Raw genomic sequence first — 22,901 nt, forward strand, 5'->3', positions numbered from 1 at the left:
CCCCTGGGGTCACCCAACTCCCTCTTCTCAGGGGTCTGGGAGTGAGGGGTGTTTCCAAGGACTATTGACTTGTGCCCCAAAGCATAAGTCACTGCCCTTAATAAGCAGCTGCGATGAACAAGAGTTCCACATGCAAATAGCCTGTTTTTGCAACATGCCCAATTCTGATTGTGTCAGGAAACATTTTGCAAAATCAGAAGTCCGAGCCAAAGGGAAGTGCTGTGTGGTCTTCAGTGAGCTGCAGTAGTTAAATGAGAACAATCTTTTCCCAAGTGGTTCCTCTTGTGGACAGCATTTCTGTTGGCTCCAGAACTTTGGGCCATCTATAAAGCTTCACGATGGAAAATAAGGAAATTCTCAAGGAGGAAGAGTTCCTGGCGAGCACTAGAGAAAGAACAGCCATCAACCGAACCATGATCCCTGCAATGGAGGTCTTTGAAATCAATGGTAAAGTACTGCTTCCCAGTAATGACATTGCCTCGTGATGTACTTTTTTTTATTGGCAACATAAGAATAGACAAGGTGATAGGAAGCCTTGGTTTGTACCATAGACTCTCACTAATACATTTCTGGAATGCTTCAATATGGAGTTCATGTAATGTTAGGAAGAGACACTATATCTTTAGCGTATAGTTGGGGGTTTTTTAGCTTCACAATAAATTGTATTACATTATGTGCCCTTTGGGCCACCTGGGTGGCTCGCTGGCTTAAGCCTCTGCCTTCGGCTCGGCTCATGATCTCAGGGTCTTGGGATCGAGCCCTGCATCGGGCTCTCGGCTCAGCAGGGAGCCTGCTCCTCCCCCCCTGCCTGCCTCTCTGTCTACTTGTGATCTCTGTCTGTCAAATAAATAAATAAATCTTTTTAAAAAAAATATGTGCCCTTTGATTAACGCTAATACTTATCACACACCCTTCCCTTCTATTAGTGTCTTATTTTGACAGGTTGTACGACAAAATGGCAAAGCAGGCCAAGAGGGATGAAAAAGTTCCACAAAACGAAAGCCAAGTGCCACAAACTTATTTAATATAATTCCTTTAAAATTCTTTAAGGTGATTTCCGTTGTATCTGCTGTGTTGATCAGGGAGTGCTTTCTTCATTTTGTGCTGGCTAGGATATGTTCAAAGCTTCATAATCAGTTTGTCTTAGATTCAATTCAGGTTTTAAAAATTCAGGCAACTCTGTCATCTTTATTTTTCTCCCTCATCCTTCTACAGGTGATGCATTTTTTAAATCTTCTAGAACTTAAAGTCACCAAGGAGTATTTTCCACGGGGGATCTCTGATTTCCCATGCCAGAATATCCTGTAGGAATTGCCTTCCAAGTTAACGAGCCATTCCCACTTCCAGTCTTTTCTGGAAATCATATGTTCAGATCAATTGCAGTTCTGTCCGTCAGCCTGAACAGTCCCTCTCACCCAGTATTTGAGTGGGTCACTGGCTGGAATTTAAGGGGGTACAAAGATAGAAGGTTGAGTATTCTGCCCTTAGGGATTTACGGTGTAGTAACAGAGAATGTGTGACTTAAATAATTGTTGGCTATTTAGGGGCACCAGGGTGGCTCAGTTAGTTGAGTGTCTGCCTTCAGCTCGGGTCTTGATACCAGGGTCTTGGGATCGAGTCCCATGTTGGGTTTCCTGCTCAAAGGAGCCTGCTTCTCCCTCTGCCTGCCGCTCCCCCTGCTTGTGCTCTCTCTCTCTCTCTCTCTGATAAATAAATAAACAAAATCTTTAAAAAATATATGATAATTGTTAGCTGTTCAGAACTTTGGGGAATGCAGCCTTCTGGATAGGTGACTTTTTAAGTTACTGAAAATGTGCAAGCAAAGTCAGTTGATCAAACATATTCAGCTCCTGCTGGGCATTGCTCTTGGCTTCGAGGAAACACAAGAATACACGGGGAGTCCTCAGTCATGCCGGCGATGGCAGGAGATTGGCAGGATCAGGACACCTGTAAACTATCTCTATGTAAGCACAGGACAGATAGATCTATGGGCAGATGCAACCTGGTCTGACCTGGAGGTCAGAAGTGAGACCTCTTCTAAAGTTTAAAGGATAAAGAGAATTAGTGAAATAAGACGCTGGCTGAGGCAGGAATAGAAGACCACGGGTTTATTATATATTCCTAGGGAATCTTTAGAGAAGTACAAATAGTTCCATGCAGTGGGGCTCACCAGCATTGAGTGGGGTAAGCTCAGTGGGGACTGTCACTAGGACCGATTAATTTAGACTTTGTCTTGAAGACAATGGGGAGCTTTGGAAGTTGGATGTTGGGCTAAGAGGCATTGCTTTGCATTTGAGATTACTCACTGTCGTAGATGTGGAATGAGCTAGACAGAGAGATATGTGGCAGCAAGAGGCAGTGGTTATAAGGATGGAAAAGAGAGAATGTTCTGGAAAGATATTAGAAGTCAAGCCAATAGGACTATAATGGTGGGATAAGGCAAGTGAGGGGGAGGCCAGGCTTAAGGGGGAATTCCAGATTTCTGACTTGGGTTATGGATATCATTAACTAAAACACTAACTAAAAAACAAAACAGCTTGGTTAGAAAGAATATTCTTTCTTTCTTTCTTTTTTTAAAGATTTCATTTACTTATTTGAGAGAGAGAAAGAGAGAGCATGAGCTGGGGCGGGGGGGAAGGGCAAAGGTTGAGGGAGAAGCAGACCCCAGGTTGAGCAGGGAGCCTGAAATGGGGCTTAATCCCAAGGCCCTGAGATCACGACATGAGCCAAAGGCAGACACTTAACTGACTGAACCATCCAGGTACCCTGGAAGGAAATTTTGCTAAATACATTCACAACTTCCAGTCTTCTTACACAAAGATCTTGGAACATATGGAACTTTCTAGATGAATTCCATTATGGACAGTACTCACTGTGAGGCTCTGTAACATAGTGACCCCCTCAGGACTTAACTGAAATAAGTAAAACTACTTGCTTCAGCACTAAATGGCTTCAAGCATCTTCCTTTCTTTCTCCCACCCTCCCTCCTTTCTCTTATTTCTGCTGAAGATTGCTTTCATTTTCTTTTTTTTTTTTTTTTTTTTAAAGATTTTATTTATTTATTTGAGAGAGAGAGTGTGAGAGAGAGAATGAGCGAGGAGAAGGTCAGAGAGCGAAGCAGACTCCCCATGGAGCTGGGAGCCTGATGTGGGACTCGATCCCGGGACTCCAGGATCACGCCCTGAGCCGAAGGCAGTCGTCCAACCAACTGCGCCACCCAGGCGTCCCAAGATTGCTTTCATTTTCTGAAGAGGTTCGACATACTGCTCCTTTCACTGCCCTGAAGGTCCAACTAAACTCCAACTCTTTCCTCATGGACCAGTATCTGCAACATCTTACCCCTCCAGTGGGGCATTTGGGCTTGAGTGAGAGGATCTCCATTTGTCCCCAGTGACAATACCCTTCATCTGTCTGGACCTCTCCCCCTGAGCCCTCAACTATTTCAGGCTTCACATCTCGCTTCTTGATATGTCTTCCCACCAATTTTGATCTGAAGAACCTGCCTCTTGACAGAGAGAACCCCCAAAAGACAGATAGAAAAGTTGTTGCTTGTTTGAAGTTAACATTAAGCCCTGGTTCCCAGCTCTGGGTCTAACTGTCTCTTCTTCCTGCTCAAAAGATAATTTTAAACATTCTCCCAATAGACCTTGACCCTGGAATCAATTCACAGTCACCCTTGTTGACGTGCTCAGTGTCACTTCAGGTCCTTGTTCTGACTTTGTTTTTTGTCATGTCACTATTTCTCAGCACCTTTTAGATGTCCTGCTTTACCCTAGTATTATTTTTTCCCCTATCCTTTTGTTACGAAATAATTATAGATTTCCAGAAACTTGCAAAAAAAAAAAAAAAAAGAATTAGGGAAGTCTCTGTGACCCCCACCCAGTTTCTCCCAGTGAGAACATCTTGCGTAGCTACAGTTCACTATCACAACCAGGAAATGGATATTGCTACACTTTATGGAGCTTATTTCCATTTCATTCGTTTTATAGGCACTCGTTTGTGTGTGGGAATACAGTTGTTTACAATTTTACCATATGCATATATCTGTGTCACCATCCCCAATATCAGAATACCAAACTGTTCCTTCACCACGCCAGTCCCTCAGACTGCCTTTCTAGCCACACATGTCCCCTCACTCCCCCACCAGCAATCACTGTCCCCTGACAATCGCCAACCAGTTCCCCACTTCTATAATTTTGTTGTGTAAAGAATGTTATCTAAATGGAGAAAGTATGTAACTTTGTAAAGCTTGGCTTGTTTTCACATAGCATGATTCCCTTGAGATCCTCCCAAGTTGTTGTATGTATCACTACTGATTTTTATTAATGAGTATTTTTCGTGAGTATTATCCCACGATATGAATGTTTCACAGCTTGTTTAACCAGACACCCTCAGAAAGACATTTGGGTTGTTGCCTGTTTGGGGCCATTACAAATAAAGCCGCTGTGATTGTTGATGTAGAAGTTTTTTTGTATGAGCCTAAGTTTTCATTTCTCTAGGATAAATGCCCCCAAAATGGCAATTGCTGGATTCTAAGTATATGTTTGGTTTTAGAAGAAGCCCCGATCTATTTTTTCCAGTATGGCTGTGTCAGTTACGTTCCTACCAGCGATATACCATAGATTCAGTTTCTCTGACTTCCTGGGAGCAGTTGGTATCATTACTATTTTTATTTTAGCCATTCTGATATGTGTACGATTGTGAGATCTTATTGTAATTTTGATTTGCATTTTCCTAACTAACAATGTTGGCTATCTTCTCACATTTTTTCCCCCATTTGTATATGAAATGCCTCTTCGTGTCTTTTGCCAATGTTTAATGGGATTGTTTGTTTTCCTATTTTGTTTTCAGAGCACTTTATTCCAAATACAAGTCCTCTGCTGGATGGGTGGCTTGCAAATATTCTCTCCCAGTCTGTAATGGGTCTTTTCATCCTCTTAACAGAGTCTTTTTCAAAACAAAAGCATTTAACCCTGTGGAGGCCCTACCTAGCAATTTTCCCTTTTATGGATTGTGTTTTTGGTGTCACATCTAAGAACTCTTCACCTGGCCCTAGGTCTCCCAATTTTTCTCTTATGTTTAATTCTAAAATTTTTTATAATTTCTCACTTTATAATTAAGTCCATGGTTCCTATAATATATGTATTATATACATATACTTATATATATATAAAATATATGTAATGTATATATGTAATATACATATGTAATACATAGGTAATGTATACATGTAATATATATGTATATACTTGTATATACAATGTATTATATATGTTTGTAGCATGTATTATATGAATGTAATACATGTAATGTATATATTTTTATTGTATATGTGTATATAATAGGTATATGATATGTATATGTATTTATAATATGTATATATGTATATATATATATATTTATATTTACATATATAAATAAACAAACAAATCTTGACCTGAATTTCACTCAGGTCAAGATTTGTTTGTTCATTTATTTTTTTTTTTTGCCTATGGGTGTCTAGTTGTTCCAACACCATTTGCTGAAAACGCTATGTTTCCTCCATTAAATTACTTCTGTAACTGTCAAAAAAAAACCCCAGTTGCTTATAGCTGTGTAAGGACTATTTCTGTGTCCTTTATTCTGTTGCATAATTCTGTATGTCTATCCCTCCTCCCATCCCACACTGTCTTGATCACTGTGGCTCTATTGTGAGCTTCAACAAGTCATTATTCATCACATTCTATTCATCTTTTTCAGGATGATTTTAGCCATTCTGTGGCTTGTCCTTTTCCAGCTAAATTTTAGCATGAGCTTATCAATATCTACAGAAAACCTTGTTGGGATTTTGGCAGAGCTGTGTTATACCTCCAGATCAGTTTTGGAGAACTGACAGTTTTTAATCAGTATTTTAATCAGTATTTTATAACTTTCAGCATACAGATCCTATATACATTTTGTTACCTTTAGCCTGAAATATTTCATTTCCTTTGGAGTGACTGTGAATGCCATTATGTTTTAATGGTGATTTCCACTTATTTGCCAGTAGTATATAACATGGGGCCGAATGAGAGAGTGAAAAGAGACATCCTTGACTCCTTCCTAATCTTCAGACAAAATGCTTCTGTGTCACCATTATGGATAATGTTAGCTTTAGATATTTCTTAGATGCTCCTTTTAAAGAAATTTTTATTCATTTATTTATCCAAGAGTAAGAGAGTGAGCAAGTAGGAAGAGGAGTGAAGGAAGAGGGACAAGAAGACTCCACACTGAGTATGGTGCCCAACACGGGGCTTGATCCCAGGACCCTAGCCAAAATTAAGAGTTGGGCACTCAACTGACTGAGCCACCCAGGCATCCCCGATGCTCCTTTTTCCCTAAGTTAAGGAAATTCTCTTTTATTTTTAGTGTGCTGAGAGTTTTTATTATGAATTTATTATTTTTATGAGAGTTAGAATTATGAATTTTAATTATGAGCTTTATTATGAATTCGATTTTGTCAAGTGTTTTTTCTGCATCAGTTATATGATTATGTGATTTTTTTCTTCCTTAGCTCATTGATATGGTTGATCATATTGATCAATTTCTGGGTATTGAACCAGCTTGTATACCTAGAAATTTCACTTAGTAATGGTATATAGATTCTTTTTATACATTGCTTGATAAGGATTACCAATATTTTGTTAAGGATTTTTGTGTCAAATTCCATGAAAGACACTGATCTTCAGTTTTTTTCTTTTGCACTGTCTTTGGTTTTCATTTCAAGGTAATCCTGACCTCCTAAAATGAGTTAGAAAGTGTTCTCTACTCATCCATAATCCATAAGAAAGTGGATAAAACAGCTTTACTTCTCCTAAAGGCTTGATAAAAGACTCCATTAAAATTATCTGGGCCTGGATATTTCTTTTATAGGAGGTTTTAAGTATACATTCAGTTTATTTAATAGATGTAGGCATTCATATTGTTTAATATTGGTTGAGTCTTGGTAGTTTGTTTGTAATTTTGGAGAAGTCGGTTCATTTCATCTAAGTTGTGAGCATGAAGTCAGTGATAGAATCTTATTTTCTTGGAAGGGCTGCAGGATCTGTGGAAATAGCACCCGTTTCGTTCCTGATACTGGTGATTTGTGTCTTTTTTTCTTTTTCTCTTCATCAGTTTTGCCAGAACTTTATCAATTTTATTCAAAGAATCAGGATTTTCCTCTACTGAGCTTCTCTTTTGTTTTCCTATTTTAAATCTCATTGATTTCTGCTTTAACCTCTATTTTTTTTAATTTTTATTTATTTTTTCTTGTTACTAAGGGTTTATTTTGCTCTTCTCTTCCAGTTCCTTGAGCTAGGAACCTAGTTTATCAGTTTGAGATCATTTCTGATTTGTAATGTGAGCCTCTAGGGCTGCTATAAATTTTCCTCTCAATACTACTTTAGCTGAATCCAATAATTGGTATGTTCTACTCACTTACAATCAGTCCTATTTTTAAAAATTTTTCTTTGAGACTTTATAGCCCATGTATTATTTAATTTTTGAAAAAAAATTCCAAGTGTTTAGAGGTTTTCCTGCTGTCTGTCTGTTATTATTTTCTATTTTGATCCCATTGTCTGGAAACATACTCTATGCAACTTCAATTCATTTCCATTTTGTTGGGGTTTGTTTCATGACCCATGATATGGTCTGTCTTGGTGACTATCCTAAGTGCATGAAAAGAATGTTTATTCCACTGTTGTTGCATAGAGTAGTCTATAATTATCCATTAGATCCTTTTGGTTTATGGTGTTGTTCACTTCTGCTATAGCTTTGCTGATTTCTGAGAGTGGGGTGTTAAAGGTCCCAATACAATTGTGGATATATTGATTTCTCCTTCCAGTTACATCAGTTTTTGCTGCATAAAAAATAGAAACTCTGTTGTTGATTTCTTGGATATAGCGGAGAGTGGAGTCATGCTTTTTAATCTACTTTTGCCACACTCTCTGCCTTCTAATTGGTGTATTTAAACCATTAAAGTAATTATTGATGTGTTAGGGCTTAAACCTGCCACATTATTATGCATTTTCTCTTTGTTCCTCTGTTTCCCATTACCAGCTTTTCTTTTCTTCCTTTCCTATGGGTTACTTGAGCTTGTTTTAGAATTCGATTTTGATTTATTTATAGTTTTTTGTTTGTTTGTTTGTTTGTTTAGTTCTTCATTTGAAATAGTTTTCTTACTTTTTTCCTGGGCATTACAATACACATGTATAATTTATTACAGTCTATCAACATCAACATTCCACCACTTTGAGTCAAGTCTTGAAAACTAATTTCCACTTATGTATTTTGAGCCTTTCCATTTTTGAAATGTAATTGTCCTAAACATTTCTTCTACATGCACTAGGCATCACTTAATTATTTTTGTTTCAACCATCAGATGTGATTTTAGGGTCACCAGGGTGGCTCAGTCAGTTAAACGTGTCTGCCTTTGGCTCAGGTCATGATGTCAGCATCCTGGGGTGGAGCTCCCTGTAGAGCTCCCTGTTCGTGGGGAGACTGCTTCTCCTTCTGCCCCCCCCCACTGTCTCTCTCTCTCTCTCTCTCTCTCTCACACACACACACACACACACTCAAATAAATAAATAAAATATTTTTTAAAATGTGATTTTAAAAAATTATGAGAGGGATGGTCTAAACATATCTCCATATTTACCCATTCTTCATTCTTGTTCTTCTTTCCCTTTGGAAGTGCCATGCCTTCTGCTATTATCTTTACCCTTCTGTTTGAAGAACTTCCTTTAGCTATCCTTTTTTTTTTTGATATTTTATTTTTTTAAAGGTTCTTTTTATTTATTTGATGGCGGGGGGAAGCACAAACAAGAGTAGGTGCAGGCAGAGGGCGAGGGAGAAGCAGGGAGCCTGATGCAGCACTCAATCCCAGGACCCTGGAAACAAGACCTGAGCTGAAAGCAGATGCTTAACGGACTGAGCCTTGAACTCATGACCCTGAGATCAAGAGTTTCATATCTTTGCCTGAGCCAGCCGGGTGCCCCTCTTCAGCCATTCTTTCAAGGTAGACCTAATAGCAAAAACTTTCGCTTAGTTTTCCTTCATCTGAGAATATCTTTACTTCCCATTCATTCTTAAGGGATATTTTCACTAGATACAGTTGATAATTCATTTCTTTGAGCACATGAAAAATGTCATGTCACTTCCAGTTTCAGATGAGAAATCTGCTGCAATTCAAAGTAGTATCTCTATAGGTAATGGGTTATTTTTCTCTTGGCTGCTTTCAAGATCTTTTCTTTTTCTTTTGATTTTTAATTTTCTTGGTATGTAGGGTTTTTTCTTCAGATTTTTAACTCATATGTGTCTTGTTATTGATTGCTTGAATTTATCATGTTTGGGGTTTGCTCAAGTTCTTAAATTTGCAGGTTGGTGACTTTCACCAAATTTGAGAAGTTTTCAGCCACCATTCTTTCTTTAAATATTTTTTTTCAGCTTCACATCTTTCTGGGACTTTAAGGATATGAATATTATGTGTTTTGTTATTGATACATAGATCTCTGAGTCTCTTTTCTTTTCTTTTTTTTTTTTTAGTCGATTTTCTCTGTTTTTCAGACAGGGTCATTTCTATTGTGCTATCCTTTATTTCATTGATTCTCTCCCTTATCACTTTTATTGCATTACTGAGACCATTAGTGAGTTTTTTTTTTAAAAATTGGAGCTTTTAAGTCCTATGATTTCCCTTTGGTTCTTCTTTATATTCTCTATTTCTTGGTAGATTAAAAATTTTTTTTGTTTCAAGAGTATTTGTAATTGTTCATTCAAGCATTTTTGTTATGCCTGCTTTAAAATCCTTATTGAATAATTCTGATGTATGTGTCATCTCCATACTGACACTTGTTGATTATCTTTTCTTTTCACTCTCTTTTTTTTTTTTAAGGTTTATGTATTTATTTGAGAGAGACAGGGAATGCAATGCAAGGAGTGGCAGAGGGAGAGGGAGAGAGAATCCTCAAGCAGACTCCCTGCTGAGCACAGAGCCTGATGCAGGGTTGAATCCCAGGACACTGATATCAGACCTAAACCAAAATTCAGAGCCAGCCGCTTAATTGACTGAGCCAACCAGGTGCCCCTGTTCATTGTATTTCATCACTCAAGTTGTAATTTTCTCTGTCCTTGGTAGGATGAGTACTTTTCCATTGTATTGTGGACATTGTGTATGGTCTGTTAGGACACTCTAGATCCTGTTCAGATTTTCTATTTTAAATCATACTGTTTAGGTTTATCACATAAATTCTGGCCCACTTTTGTGGGCTGTGGTTCCAATAACAACTTAGTTTTCAGAGGGCTGACTATTCTATCCTGGTCTGCTTTGTTAACCGACACTACTGGTGTTCTTCCTTGCTCCCTGCCTGCCAGGACAGAAGGTAGTTTTCCAGACTGCCCAGTGATCCTGGGTCAGGGGTGGGAGACATCGAGCCAACAGGGCAGCAACCACTTTGCCCAGTGCCAGGGGCAAAGAGAGGGGACTTCTGCCTGCACAAAACCACCTTCTGCCAGTGGTCAAGGAGTTGGGAGATGGCAGGCCTGGAGACCCTAGAGTTTGTATATAGACTGTTTTCTTCATTGAGATCATTTATGGAATTGAAATTGTATTTCCCTCTGGAGCCACATTTTCACTGTGTCTCAGACAATAGAGCTGTCATATTTTTGAAAACTGCTTTCCTAAAATCTTCACCTGGACAAACCCTAGTTTACTCCAGGGATGCTCATTCTTGTTTACTGGAAGCTTTATTCATTCTCTCATCTTGGATGACCCTTCCTCATTGGTGAAATCCACTTCGGAGAGTAGACGTTCCTTTGCAGTTTTTCTACACTTTTAGAAACCATTGTAGATGACAAAAGCATTTATCATTTGCCCACAGATCCAAAAGTCCCAGTTTCTAAGATACCTTGCCTCTTCGTTATATGAGAGTTCTGACTTAATAAAGTATTCTGGGCTTTAGTGCACACCTCTGAACGATTCCCATCTGTACTACCATGTTTGTTTGTCCTCTCACTGTCTTCACTCAGATGCCTTCCATTTTTGCTACCATCTGGTTTGAAAATATCTATATTTTCCTTGCTGGCCCTCACTGCCACCTCCAACTGCTGTAACACTTGTGCCTCTGGAAAGATAACACTATCTATTCCCATCACTTCACGTTTAGTGCTGCCTATGAGATCGTATTCCTCTTCCTCTGTCCATCTTCTGTGAAATACAAGCTTCCCTTGTTCATTACCCATCCTTGCCACAATTGTATGCTTGCCTAAGATCTGACATCACCTTCCCGATGCTTCTCCAGCCCTTCCAAGCTGGCACTGTTGCCCTCTGCATGTGTTCAGGACCCAAACCCCTGCAGCCACTCATTCATCCTTTCATTTGTCATCTTCCCGGCCCACCTTGTGTGGTAGATACCGTGTGGGCGCTGCAAGTCCACTCTAGAAGCCTCCGGAATACTGGGGGTGGAGGAGGGAAACTGAGACGCAAAGAGACACAGGGTGGGATGATTGACGCCGTCTCAAGTGGAAACACAAAGCGATGCGGGGCAGCAGAGCAGCATCCCACCTGACCCAGCGGAGTCAGAGGCTGTATCCTGGAGAAGCTCCGCGCTGCTCAGTCATGCAGTGGGGAGGCAGGAGGGTTATGTAGTCAGAGAAGACACACGGCCTCGAGTGAAATGGGTGTAACGATGAGTGGTCTGGCCTGCCTGAGGGTCAGGGTCCACGTGAGGTGTGGTGTGGAGGTCCACACCACAGACTGGCAGGCAGCAAGTCTTCCTGTCTGTCCCAAGGACAGCGAACAGACATGGGAACCACTGAAGGCAAGGAAGTGGCTTGGCCAGGTTGTGTATTAGAGAGTTTACTTGGGCTGCTGTGTGGGCCCCAAATTGGGAGGCATGGTGTGACACTGAGCATACCCCAAGTGCCACGAACTAAAAAACCACCCAACCAAGAAGTCATTTCCCTCGCTGCGGCCAAAGCCATCTCGAGACCACCATGCATTGGGCGATGCTAAAGCAGGGGTTTCTGTTCTGCACGTGGCTGGAAGCAGTATCAGCAGAACGATGAAGGCTCCACAGACTGGAGGTTCATATGGATCTATGATAAGAGTCAACTGAAAACCCAACATCACCTACCACAAAGCAAAAAATGTGTTCATGAGCCCCGACTCCCTCCCCTGGGATGTCCACAGATGATCTCTTTGACCTTCACACCTGCCCTTGGAGCTCGTTTCAACTGCATTTTTCCGAAGGCAATGGTTCGTCTAACCGAGTAAGGCGAACTCAGTCCTTGGGGTTAGATAGGCCCAGGGGCACATGCCTGTTGTGTTGCCCTAACTTTTCTGGACCCCAAGTCTGTAGAAGAGGATGTTCACACCTACCTGCCAGGATTGTCAGAAGCGTTATAGACCGTATCAGACAACACCTGGCACAGAGGAGGTGCTCTGTCAGTAAGAGTGCTGGGAAACACAGGACCTTCTACTGTCTGGCTCCCTGCCTTTGGACGCCCTGAAATGGGAAGACAGCTGGTGTTGGAGAGGGTTGGTGTTGGAAACATGGTGGCCTCTTTATTTTATTTTATTTTTTAAGATTTTATTTATTTATTTGACACAGAGAGAGAGAGAGAGAGAGAGATCACAAGTAGGCAGAGAAGCAGGCAGACAGAGAGGGAGAAGCAGGCTCCCTGCTGAGCAGAGAGCCCGATGAGGGATTCGACCCTAGAACCCTGAGATCATGACCTGAGCCGAAGGCAGAGGCTTTAACCCACTGAGCCATCCAGGCGCCCCTATGTAGTGGTCTCTTTTGCAATGCCCCACACCGGAAACAGCTTGCCCATGGGGAAATGCCTGCATGAATTGTGGCTTTTGTCTTGAAGGACTATTAGGCAGCTATTAAAAGAAGAGTTAGGGCGCCTGGGTGGCTCAGTGGGTTAAAGCCTCTGCCTTAGGCTCAGGTCATGATCTCAGGGTGCTGGGATCAAGCCCCGCATCGGGCTCTCAGCTCAGGGGGGGAGCCTGCTTCCTCCTCTCTCTCTCTCTGCCTGCCTCTCTGTCTACTTCTGATCTCTGTCAAATAAATAAATAAATAAAATCTTTAAAAAAGAAGAAGAGTTAAATCTTTTTCTACAAAACAAAACAACAAACAAACAACAGGAATGTCCATGGGAAATCATGCATTGCAGAAAAAAATGTGCCGTATTATATGTCATATGATACCATTTGTGTAAAAGCAAAAGAAAAAAAAAAGTCTGTCCAGCAGTGTACGTATGGGTTTGTCAGTTTCCATGAGCAAGCAGGCTGAGAGCAAGGCCACACCCCAGAAAGCCAGCAAAACTTATGTCAGCAGGTTAGGATGCCAGGGAATTGAGGTCCCCCAAAGCCCCCGATTAACAGATTATTAACCCTTGTAATGCTGTGTTGTCTGATAAATTATACTAAGTATGTTTCATTTGTATAATTAATGATATAAGGAAAAAAGGAAACAATTAATTTATTATTATTATTATTAATGTATAATGAATGATCTAAGGAAAAAAGAAAACAAAAGCCCGAATCTGAGTTTTAGATCAGGGTCTCATCACCTAATAGGTATTTCAACTTCTCCAAACCTCGCTTGGAGTTGATAAACTGGCGACAATCGTTCTCCTCCCAAAGTCGTGAAACTTAAGTCCATTCATTCATTCATTCACTTGATAAACATCTCTTGAGAGCCCTCCGTCCTCAGGTGCTGTGCTGGGGCATCGAGAGTGCACCTGGTTCCAGGACTGTACTTGCCACGTAATGGTGGGGGATGCGGGTGTTTGCCCAGCCCCACCGGCGAGGGACCAACCGTGGCTCTTCTCAGTTTGTGGGAGGAGGAGAGGACCAGGGGGAAGATTTCAGGGTAGTGGGACTTTGTGTCTTTATCCTCGACCTCCCGGGGAGCCATCTGCTCACACAGAGAGGGGATTCCCACACAAGCTGGGACCTCCCGGTCTCTGCCTCCTATAGCAGCCCCCTTCTGCCGGTGTTGTGTTTCAGATTCAAACCCCAAGAAGAGAAGGGGGGTGAACTGCTTCATGGTCATGGTGGCCATCTACCTGATTCTGCTCACCGCGGGTACTGGGCTGTTGGTGGTGAAAGGTAAAGAGGTCTGGTCCTGCCTGGTGCCTCCTGGGATGATACAGGGCTCAGGTTGAGTGGAGAGCCCTGGGGTCACTGCTGCCCACCTGCTGAGAGGTGGCTCTTATTCCATGGGTAGCCAGGTAGTCGCATGGTTGGGGGTTGGTGGGGGGAAGTGGGCAGCAGAGTATGTGTATGACAGAGAGAGAGACGTGGAGACAGATTGAAAGAGAGAGAGAGAGAGAGAGCCCATGCGAGCTTGTGTATGTCAGAGAAGTGAACAGTACTTTAATTTCACATGGGTCCGCTGCGTGTGTCTTTCATCAAGACTTCCCCGTGTCTGAGCAGGAAGGGATGTTATTGATCAAAATGTTCATATTAACATGATTTTACTTGCAAAGTGCTCCTGGTCCAAATGTTAAGGTCACGAAACATTCCCATCTGCAGACACTGAGGTCACCCAAGAACACTGTGTGCCCAGCTGCTGTAAACATCCGTCACACATATATTCAGGCCACGTGTGATCACATCAGACCAGCATGTTGGTTGTCATACGTTCATGCCCAGAGCCTGCAGGAAGGTTGATGATTGAACATGATCCTGTGGGTACATCCCTAGGCCATTCAAGAATATTCTATGAACAGGTAACGTCATGCCTCAGTGTGTAGTGCCCACATGCAGGATATAGAAATTCTCTGTGCTCACACTATGTCCTCACAGAACATGAAATGCACATTCGGTATCCAGGACCCTCAGAAGTCATGCATATATAACACAAGAACGTCAGGGATGTGCTCAGATGCCTAGAGCTTTAATGAGGTCTCCCTCAAAGAAGGCTCTGGGGTGTCCAGTTTTGAATCTGCAGGAGCGGCTCCGGGTGCTGGAGACTCACTTCAATGGGACGCTGGCCGCCGAGGACCAGTCAATGTTCCAGTCAGTGCCCCTCCTGTACCTCCCTGGGGGCACGCTGGGGTTGCAGGCCCTACAGGCCCAGATCACCCAGGTCCGCACCAGGCAAGAACACCTGCTACGGAAGGTGGACAACTTCACTCGGAGCCCAGGTTCGGCCCCTTCCCCTCTGCACCAGGACTCCTCAGGGGATGGAAAGGAAGGGTTGCGGGTTCATGGCAAGTGGATCCTTGGGTCCAAATCCCCTTCCCTGGCAAGGAGAGCATTCCAGAATCCTGGGGCGCAAGGAAAGGAGTGAAAGTCATATGGAGTAGCCATGAGGTGGATCTAGAATGTTTGGGAGGATGGTAAAACACAGAGCCTGGGGGAAGTCCCAGGATCACTCCTATGCAACCGACGAATACTGGCCCCATGTCTAGAGAGAGATTAACAGCAGGCAACAAGAAGTCCAGGCCACATAGGGACCTCAGAAGGACAGGGTGGCGGGCTTTCTGGGGAAGTGTGGCAGCTTGGAAGATAGGGCCCTGGGCAGGAGAAAATGGAACCCAAGGTGGAGATACTGGGGATCCCCCTCCCCTCGGTTTTCTCGGGACCCAAGACTGGCTGTGCCAGAACAGGGAGGACTGATTTGGGCCAAAGTAGCTCCTACGTGTGACCTCACTATTGCGAGGCACTCCGGCCCCGATGTCTGGAGTGAGCTAGTGTTTAAAGGGTGATCCCATGACTGCTGTTCTGTGCCCAAGGGAACATGTACTCAATGGGCACAGGGTCCCGGTGGGAGAATTCCCCAGAGGCTGTGGTTTTCCCAGTGAGCACAGATGAAAGCCAAGCCAGGATGCAGGGACAGGGGACAGCTGTGACCAATGGGCAGGGCCCAGGCCCAGACGTTCAGATACTCAGATGCAGGGACCTTCACCCCCCTCCCTCGAGATGTGGCGGAGCTGGTTGTGATCAGCCCGAGGGGCCCCACTTTTAACCTGAGGCTCTTCTTGAAGGGGTTGGGCTCCCAAGTCTTCTGACGATATAGGATAAACTCTGGAGGTCTCAACCTTCTTTCCCCACTTCCGCAGCTCCCGGGGATCTACGGCTCCCTGGAGCAGACCACTAGCTGCAACGAAACATCTGGCTTTTTCCAAAGCTCAGTTCTGGAAAATACCCAGGTGTTTGGCTCCTGTTGGCCAAATCCCCCAACCACTTGAAACCCTTGCTGCTCAGCTGGAGGGCAGAGTCCCCCAACTTAGAGCTGGGTGCCCTGGGTCCATGCCCTCCCAACCCAGCCTACAGCCCTCTCTCCTCCCCTTGCAGAGCTGTTCCGGGTCAAAGGGGAACGAGGCGCTCCAGGTATGTTCATTTCCCCTCTGACTCCACCCGCTCACCAAGGCCTTCCCCCAGGGGCTCCTGGGCTTATGCCTTTCTGGACCCCTACCCCAGCTTACCTTCCACAGGCCCCCAAAGTTCCCCATAAACTCACTGGTCCTCCATTGGGTCGGCTCTCTGTTCCCTGACCATGCTGGGACTCCTGGCTTCTGGGCCTTTACCCTTTCCTCGCCTGAAGTGGGAAATGGCTTCCCCATCCTCCCCACCCCACCAAATCTAAGCTGCCTTCCGAGGCCAGCCCAAGGGCATCCCCCTCAGGTGCCCTCTCCCCCAGCACTCCAGCTGCAGGCGCAGGGCTCCCCCTCGGTCTCCAGTAAGCACTGTTTCCAGATACCTCTTACCCAACACCGAGCTTGTCCCCCCATCTGTCTGTGATCCTTTCCAGGGGTGCACGGCTCATGCCTCCTAGAGCACATAATAGGAGGGGCAGCCTCTGGGAACTGAGTTCTAATCCTAGCCCCACTGCTTCCTGGTTGTGTGACTTTGGACCAGTGATGTCACTTTTCTGGAACCTCAGTGACTCAGCTGTGTAAAAACTAATGGAGATAATTTTGCTCACTTCCCAGGGTAGCTATAAGATGCACATGAAGAGATGTGCAAAAAAATGTCCGATGAGAACAGGTGCTCTCTGAGGAAAACACCTGTGCCTTCACTGCTTTTTCTTTCTACCTGAATGCACACAGCTTTGGCTACGCGCATGCACATACATGTACACACACTCACCCCTACCGCGTTCTATCAGCGGAGTGGTTGGAATGTCACCTTGAAAAGAACTCCGCATGGCGTTCTTGGGTTAGAACTCTTGGCTTCATAATTATTAAGATATTATTATTTTTAATTATTTAATTATTAATTATTATAAGATAGAACTCTTTGGCTTCATAATTATTCATGGATGGCCCAGACATGCCACTGGCGAGGGAGAGTTTCGAGGCAGCCTTGCACGATGACATGAGGGTCCCTTTGCATCACTGGCTCTCCTGGGGACAGACCTTGGCTCTCTCTGGAACCAGGTGCCTTGAGCAAGTCACTTAACACTTTTGAGCTCGGTGCCCCCCCCTGCCACTGTAAGATGGAGATAATAATAGGACCTCCTGCGATTGAAGTGAGGATAAAATGATGAATGTAAAAATGTGTAGTCCAGTGCCCAGCTCAGAGTGAGTATTCAATCATGTCCTTGTTGTTCCGTGTTGTTATTTGATTTGTTATTTTGTGGGGAAGGTTAAAGGAGCTAATGCTTGGGGAGCTCCAGCCGGATGGATGTTGGCTCCTTCCCTCCAAGGAGAGGCTGACACCTCTTCTCAGCCCAGTGTTTCGTCTGATGTTGTTTGTGCTTGCTAATTTCAGTTACCATACAGAGCAATATTGGTTTCAGGAGTGGAAGTCAGTGATTCTTCACTTACCTACAACACCCAGGGCTCCTCACAGCAAGTGCCCTCCTTAGGCACCCCTTAGGCAGGGATTCTGTCTTAGGCGCCTCACCCACCTAGCTGACGTTGAAAGTCTGCTCTAGCCCCTGCCCCAGGCCCAGTGTTCCAGGACCAGACACAGAGCCCAGCTCACCTCCAGGCAGGGAGCAGCCTCCCTTTGGTCCCTCTGTCTCTGTCTCTTTCTCTGTGTGAATGTACACATGGCCCCTGATGCAGAGCGGCTCCAGTTATGACTTTTTGACTTCACAATGGTGAGAAAGTGATCGCATTCAGCAGATAGTGTACTTCAAATTTTGAATTTGTTCTTAGTTTTTTTTTTTTTAAGGATTTTATTTATTTATTGGTCAGAGAGAGAGAGCACAAGCAGGGAGAGCATCAGGGAGAGGGAGAGGGAGAAGCAGGCTCCACTGAGCAGGGAGGCCAGTGTGGAACTCGATCCCAGGACCCTGGGATCATGACCTGAGCCAAAGGCAGACGCTTAACCCACTGAGCCACCCAGGCATCCTCAAATTTTGAATTTTGATCTCCTCCCAGGCTAGGAACATGGTGGGGTGTGGGGCATGCTGTCTTATGATCCTGAGCGGGACAGCTCCCCTTCAGCCAGGCACTCCCAAGAGCAAACAACTGATCCGCTGACAACCACTCTGTCCCCAGACAGCCACACTGCTCTCACTGTCAGTACAGGAGTCAAGAAGTTACAGGACAGAGGCAGCTCCGTATTATAAAACAGGCTTTGCATTAGATGATTTTGCACAGCTGTGGGCTGATGTCGGTGTTCTGAGCATCTTTAAGGGAGGCGAAGCTGAGCTGTGTTGTGTGGTTGGTTAGGTGTACTAAATGCATTTTTGACTTAAAATATTTTCAATTTCTATTCTGTTTATTGAGATGTAGCCCCCCTGTAAGTTGAAGAAGACCTGTATGTGTGCGTGTGTGTGTGTGTGTGTGTGTGTGTGTATTTGTAATCTCCAGCTTCGTCTCTCTGACTCTCTCCAGACACGGTAGTCTCTGACTACCTCTTTGTCTCTGTCTCTGTCTCTCTCTTCTGAAGCCCAGAAAACAGAGGCAGGAAACTGATTCTAGCAGCTGGGGTTCAGGCACAACCCCGACCCCTTCCCAGCTTCCCCTACCACTCTGGGCCACCCAGGGGAGGCCCACCATCTCTCTGCCTTCCCCCAAGGCCTGCCTTGCCTGGTCAGGCCCCCGCAAAGTCATGTTTTCCTGCACCAGCCTCTGGAGACCAATAGGTCGGTCCCAGAGGATGGCTGGGTGCAGGGCCAAGAGGTGATGGGTTTGGCCCCAAAGCAGCCTGCCTTGAAACTGCCCTCTGGCCCAGGCTTCCAAAACAGTGCTGGTAGGGGCAGGGGATCCTGCACCTAAGTCAAGTTTGGGAAACGGTGATGTGGAACCCACCCACACCTCTCTGCCCTTCCCCGCTGAGTTCCATACTTCTCAACAGACATTTACAAACAGCCTCTCAAGGCTGACACCTCCCCAGGCACTGGGAATGCAGACAGAAAAAGACAGAATCCCTGCCCTCAGGGAAGCATTATTCGGTTCCAGCCCTGGCTTTTGCTCTGAAAGACTGGGGCAGCCCCCTAGGTAAGGAGAGTGTGAGGGGACTTATCCCTCTCAGGGGCCACAGAAGGTTCCCAGAGAGAACTTTCAGCCTTGACTTGAGTGTGAGTGGAAGGTGCCGGGAAATACAGATGGTAGGCAGAGACCCACACATGCAAAGGCCCTGGGGTATGAGGTAGAAAGGGGGATTTGGTGAGCAAAGAAAAGCAAAGAAATAAGACCTAGTGCTGGAGTGCAAGAATGAGAGGAGCGGAGGTGGGAGGCAGGCTGGGAGCTGCAGGGACTAGGCAGGCCTGGGTCAGGAGGTAGGGTCAGGAGGTGGGGTGAAGGCAGTGGTCCTAGCTACATGCAAAGCACATTCACCTATGTTTTGTGGACCCCTCACACTAACCCCATGTGGCTGCTGCTATTACCCGCATTTCACAGATGAGGAAACAGGCCCCAGGGATGTTGACTTGCTCAAGCTAACTCAGGTGAGGCTGAGGAGCAGAATCAGACCCTGGAGGGAGCAGAAGTCTCCTCCCTGTCAGTGGGGCCTGCTCTCAAACCCTGAACTGATTTTCAACTACCCTTTCCTAAGGCTTGTCTAAGAGGAACTCTAGTCCCCCAACCTGCTTCCATCCCTCATGCACACAGGATGGATATAGCCTTATGGATTCCACAAATTGGACTGAGGTCCTACTCCGAAATAGAAAGCGTGTCAAGGGCTTTGTCATCGTGGTGTCCTGACATGGGTAAAAGGCTTTGCCCCTGAGAGACCTGGAACCTGCCAGCCTCTCTCCAAATCTGTCTCTCTCTCTGGCAAAGCCATGCCTATCAGAAAATTGTTCTCCTCCATGGGGATGTGGAGACCCGCTATGGTCTGAGTGTATCTCCTCCAAATGCCTGTGTTGAAAACCTGACCCCTGAGCTGACTGTATTAGGAAGTGGGGCCTTTGGGAGGTGATTCGGTGCTAAGAGCAGGGCCCTCTTGAATGGGATTAGTACCCTTATAAAAGACACCGCAATGCTCCCTCACCAACCCCCTCCACCAAATGAGGACACAGCAAGAAGTCAGAAGAAGCTGACCACACTAGCAACAGAATCTTGGACTTTCAGCCTCTATAACTGTGAGCAATGCATTTTTGTTGTTTATAGGCCTCCTGCCCTGAGGCTTATAGCTGCCAGAACGGATTAAGACAGGATGAGGAACTCTGTCCCACCCTCCTGGGTTATTGTGAGTCTTGAACCTGCAAAGCAGCCCTTGGAAAGGGAGAGAACTGTATGTGAGTGACAGTAAAAATAGGTGGCCTGACAGTAAAAAAAAGAGCCTGCTGCCAGGACCGCCCTGCAGAGCTAGTATATTAAGCCCATTTTACTGATGAGGAAACTGAGGCTCAAAAGGAAGAAGTAACTTGAACCACGTCACCCAGCTGAAGGGGTAGTGCTGCTTCTTGAACCCGCACCACTGCGGTTCACCTGTTAGGCCCTGAGCTTCTTGGAGGAAGGAGTTCTGCCTTCTCTTCCTTTCCTTCTTCCGCACAGTTTGGCTTGTTCTTGGAGCTCAGTGGCAGTGCGTTGGATAAATAGTGGTGTGATAAGTGGCTTTGTCACCCCACCTTGTGAGCTGGCTCCTGGGTCTCTGCTCCTGTGCTTCAAGTCTCCCAGGTCAAAAAGGGCCCCAGGGAAGGCTTGGCATCACATCCCACTTCTGCCAAGACCGCTGGCTGAGAAGGGGGCCAACGGGCCAAGGCAAGCCATGGATGCTGGCCTCTGGCTACTGGCCCTATAATCCTTTTCCTCCTCTTTGTCCAAGCTTTGTTCTGAATCCCTTTTCCTTTCCAGGTCCTCCAGGACTCCAAGGCCCGCCTGGAATCAAGGGAGAGGCAGGTGGGTAGGGGTGGGTGTGTGCAGGAGCCGAGGGTTGGGAAGCAGGAGCGTCGGCTCATTCATACCTCTACGCCTAAGAAACGCGGCCTTTTATTTCCTCTCTCTCTCTCTTTTTCTTCTTGTTCTGAAGAGTGAAATGGTGTCACTGGTATGCATGTGGCAGGGTTGGGGGGAGCGGATGAGACAGAGAGAGGCCCTTCACCTCAAGCTGGGCATGTATCTTGTTCTTCTGAGGCGTTCTAGAACATCGGCTGATTGAGGAGCCGAGAGCCCTGTGACTAGTTCTTTCCTTCTTCGCAGGCCTCCAAGGACCCAACGGTGCTCCAGGGAAACAAGGAGCCCCTGGTAATGTGTGCTTCCTCTGCTTGGGCGCGGCGATGCTTTGGCCGAGAGGCTGAGCCAGCACCCCCCAACCTTCTCCCCACAGCTATCCCCCAACCGGCCCTCCCCCACCCCCACTGCCTCAGAGGGGCGTTGCCCTCCCCCAGTCCTCTGCTCTGGAGTCTTATTGTGCCTCATTGACACACCCAAGAGATGACCTCACCTCCCCCAGACTTCCTCTTCTCCTGGAACGCCCCCTGCCCCGTTGCCTAGGAGACCCTCCCAGGAGGATGGTGGGAGCCCACCTCATTGACCGTTCTCTGCCCACCCCAGGACAGCAGGGAGAGAAGGGCAGCAAAGGCGATGGGGGTCTCGTTGGCCCGAAAGGGGAACCTGGAGCTAAGGGAGACAAAGGAGACCTGGGTCTTCCAGGTAAGGGTCCAGTGGGAGTGTTGGTGCTTGTGTGTGTTGGGGGTGGGGGGTGGCTAAGGGCTGGGCCCCGATCCTGTGGAAGTGTGTCTGTTCTGTCCCACTGAGAACAAAGCAGACAAAGCTGGGCTCTGCCTACCAGTCTCATGGGAGCACACATGAGGTCCCTTCTGTCCAGGTGAGCAGAGGCCAGGAATGTGAAAGCTGAGAGCAGGGGGTGGGGATTAAGGAGACACAGTCTCATGCCAGGCATAACCAATGATGAGTGGGGACACAGGCCATGCTAGGAGCTCGGAGGAGAGGAAGACGAGGGACAGCAGTGGGACTTGAGGAGGGCACAAGGGAGGAGGGGAGACTGGCTGGCAAGGAGGGGAAAGGGATTGATTCCAGAAGGAGGTGCTACCTCAGAACTTTTTAGGGCACTTGTTCCAAGTCCAAGAGTCTGTGTTTCGAAGGCCTGGATGATTTTGACCCTGACAGTGTAGCAGGCGCTCTTTGAGAAGCACGGCCCCGAGCACCTCCATGTCCCTTGCTCCTTGGCCTCTTGAGGCCTCCTTGGGGGGGGGCGGTTCTGGGGTATCGCATCATAGGGAGAATGAGAGCTGTGCAGCTAGTGAGCTTGTTATCATTATTTTTTTGAAGATTTATTTATTTTAGAGAGCGAGCAAGCACGGTGGGGGTAGGGGCAGAGGGAAAGGGAGAGAGAGAATCCCAAACAAACTCCATACTGAGCACAGAGCGGGAGGCGGAGCTTGATCCCGCGACCTTGAGATTCTGACCTGAGCAGAAACCAAAAGTTGGACGCTCCACCAGCTGCGGCACACGGGCATCCCAGTTAGTGGGCTGGGACCGCAACCATGCTCTGCACCTGTTCACATGCCTTGCTAGGCACGTTTTTA

The 22,901-nt window shown here is 45.7% G+C and overlaps 1 protein-coding gene across 1 annotated transcript in view; it reads left to right on the forward strand.

Moving 5' to 3' along the window:
- Positions 1 to 222: 222 nt before the first annotated feature.
- MARCO (macrophage receptor with collagenous structure) overlaps positions 223 to 22,901 on the forward strand; it is a 37,806-nt gene continuing 15,127 nt past the window's right edge. Inside the window, exons 1-7 of the mRNA XM_044240952.1 lie at positions 223 to 447; positions 14,012 to 14,113; positions 14,944 to 15,153; positions 16,307 to 16,342; positions 21,208 to 21,252; positions 21,553 to 21,597; positions 21,907 to 22,005. Coding sequence (XP_044096887.1) covers positions 339 to 447; positions 14,012 to 14,113; positions 14,944 to 15,153; positions 16,307 to 16,342; positions 21,208 to 21,252; positions 21,553 to 21,597; positions 21,907 to 22,005 — 646 coding nt within the window. The 5' untranslated portion in view covers positions 223 to 338. The remainder of the gene's footprint in view (positions 448 to 14,011; positions 14,114 to 14,943; positions 15,154 to 16,306; positions 16,343 to 21,207; positions 21,253 to 21,552; positions 21,598 to 21,906; positions 22,006 to 22,901) is intronic.

This window comes from Neovison vison, chromosome 3 (assembly GCF_020171115.1).
Source record: "Neovison vison isolate M4711 chromosome 3, ASM_NN_V1, whole genome shotgun sequence".
Taxonomy (NCBI): Eukaryota; Metazoa; Chordata; class Mammalia; order Carnivora; family Mustelidae; genus Neogale; species Neogale vison.